Source organism: Colobus angolensis, unplaced genomic scaffold (genome assembly GCF_000951035.1).
Source record: "Colobus angolensis palliatus isolate OR3802 unplaced genomic scaffold, Cang.pa_1.0 Scaffold240, whole genome shotgun sequence".
Lineage (NCBI taxonomy): Eukaryota > Metazoa > Chordata > Mammalia > Primates > Cercopithecidae > Colobus > Colobus angolensis.
Genome location: NW_012115600.1, coordinates 1,653,406 through 1,654,922, shown reverse-complemented (window position 1 = coordinate 1,654,922; position 1,517 = coordinate 1,653,406). Strand labels below are relative to the sequence as shown.

Sequence of the window (1,517 nt, the reverse complement as noted above, 5' to 3'; positions counted from 1 at the left end):
GCTTTACCCACCCTGGGTCCCAGCTGCTCTGCTGCCAGAATTCTCCCTTGACCTTCATGACTAGGCAAGCTCAAGGGAGGTGTTAAAAGTGTTTTTCTTCTCCCTTTGAATCCCACCTTGATCCTAGCCAAAGAGGCCCACTTAAGGTGCCAGGAGCAAGTGCTAATAACATGCTTGTTTAAAGGCCCACAACAATGCTCGGACCACTAATCTGCCCTTCAGCCACAGCGGAGTCACAGGGACAAAGCTATTTCTGGGGGTACAAGCCAGAAAACTGCCCTCTTCCCACCCAAACAGAATACTCACATGATTGTATTCCTCTATGCGGTACAGCTGGTCGGGTGTACACCTCTCCAAAACGGGTTCAAGAACAGAGTATGGGACTCCTCCCACTTCAAAGATTGCTGCAGAGAAATCAAAGGTGAAAGCACTGAGTAGCAGCCAAGCCACCCAGTGATAAGGTCCCAGTGCTACAATGTGCATGAGGGCTAGAGAGAAGCATGTGACTTACAATCAATGTTGTTTTTAAGTACTCGGATGCATTGCTGGTGCAAGGTCATCATTTTAGGGAGATAGGCACACTTGGAACCAGAATACACCTGCATCTTGGAATTCATTCTGCGCCCAGTAAATCCAGCTTCTTCTTCTTCCTGGGGTGAAGAGAATGCTATAGGGCAAGAAAAACACAAAAGGGAATTACAAAAGGCCCTAAGTGATCCAGGGAAAACTCTTCTTCTACCCCCCTCAGCCTCCCACTTCCCTTTCCCAATGGCAATCCACACTACAGATTCTTGTAGATCCTTCTAGAGAATTTAAAAATAAGCTCCTGTAATCCCAGCACTTTGGGAGGCCAAGGCAGACGAATCATCTGAGGTCAAGAGTTCAAGACCAGCCTGCCCAACATGCACCTGTAGTCCCAGCTACTCAGGAGGCTAAGGCAGAGGAATTGCTTGAACCTAGGAGGTGGAGGCTGCAGTGAGCCAAGATTGAGCTACTGCACTCCAGCCTGGGCAACAGAGCAAGACTCTCAACACACAGAAGAAAAAAAAAAAAAAGCAAACGTCTCTTATTCCTTTTAAACCAATTAATCAATTAATAACATACTCACTACATACACTGCTTTTTTTCATTTGCCACATCTGAGAGATCATTCCATGTCAATGCACAGACTTTCCACATTTTTTTTTTTTAACGATGGCATAGGATGCCACTGTGTAAATGAACCATGATTTATCTGTTAGTCTCCTGCTGACGGACCCTTATGTGGCTTCTACTTCTTTTGATATGAAAATTAGACATTTTTTTCTTTCAGACAAAAATCCTATAACACATAGGATAAAAGGCTGCTAATAACAGCAGCAGCAATTTACTGAACAATTACTATGTGATAAACTCAGAGCGAAAAGGCATTGGCCGGGCGCGGTGGCTCACGCCTGTAATCCCAGCACTTTGGGAGGCCGAGACGGGCAGATCACAAGGTCAGGAGATTGAGACCACAGTGAAACCCCGTCTCTACT

General features: G+C 45.7%; 1 protein-coding gene across 1 annotated transcript in view; it reads right to left on the bottom strand.

Annotated features, from left to right (window-relative positions):
* The window catches only part of LOC105514296 (60S ribosomal protein L11), a 93,788-nt gene that overhangs the window by 7,553 nt on the left and 84,718 nt on the right, over positions 1–1,517 (bottom strand). The window contains exons 10-11 of the mRNA XM_011945567.1: positions 512–667; positions 307–404 (exon numbers count right to left, since the gene is read on the bottom strand). Coding sequence (XP_011800957.1) covers positions 307–404; positions 512–667 — 254 coding nt within the window. The remainder of the gene's footprint in view (positions 1–306; positions 405–511; positions 668–1,517) is intronic.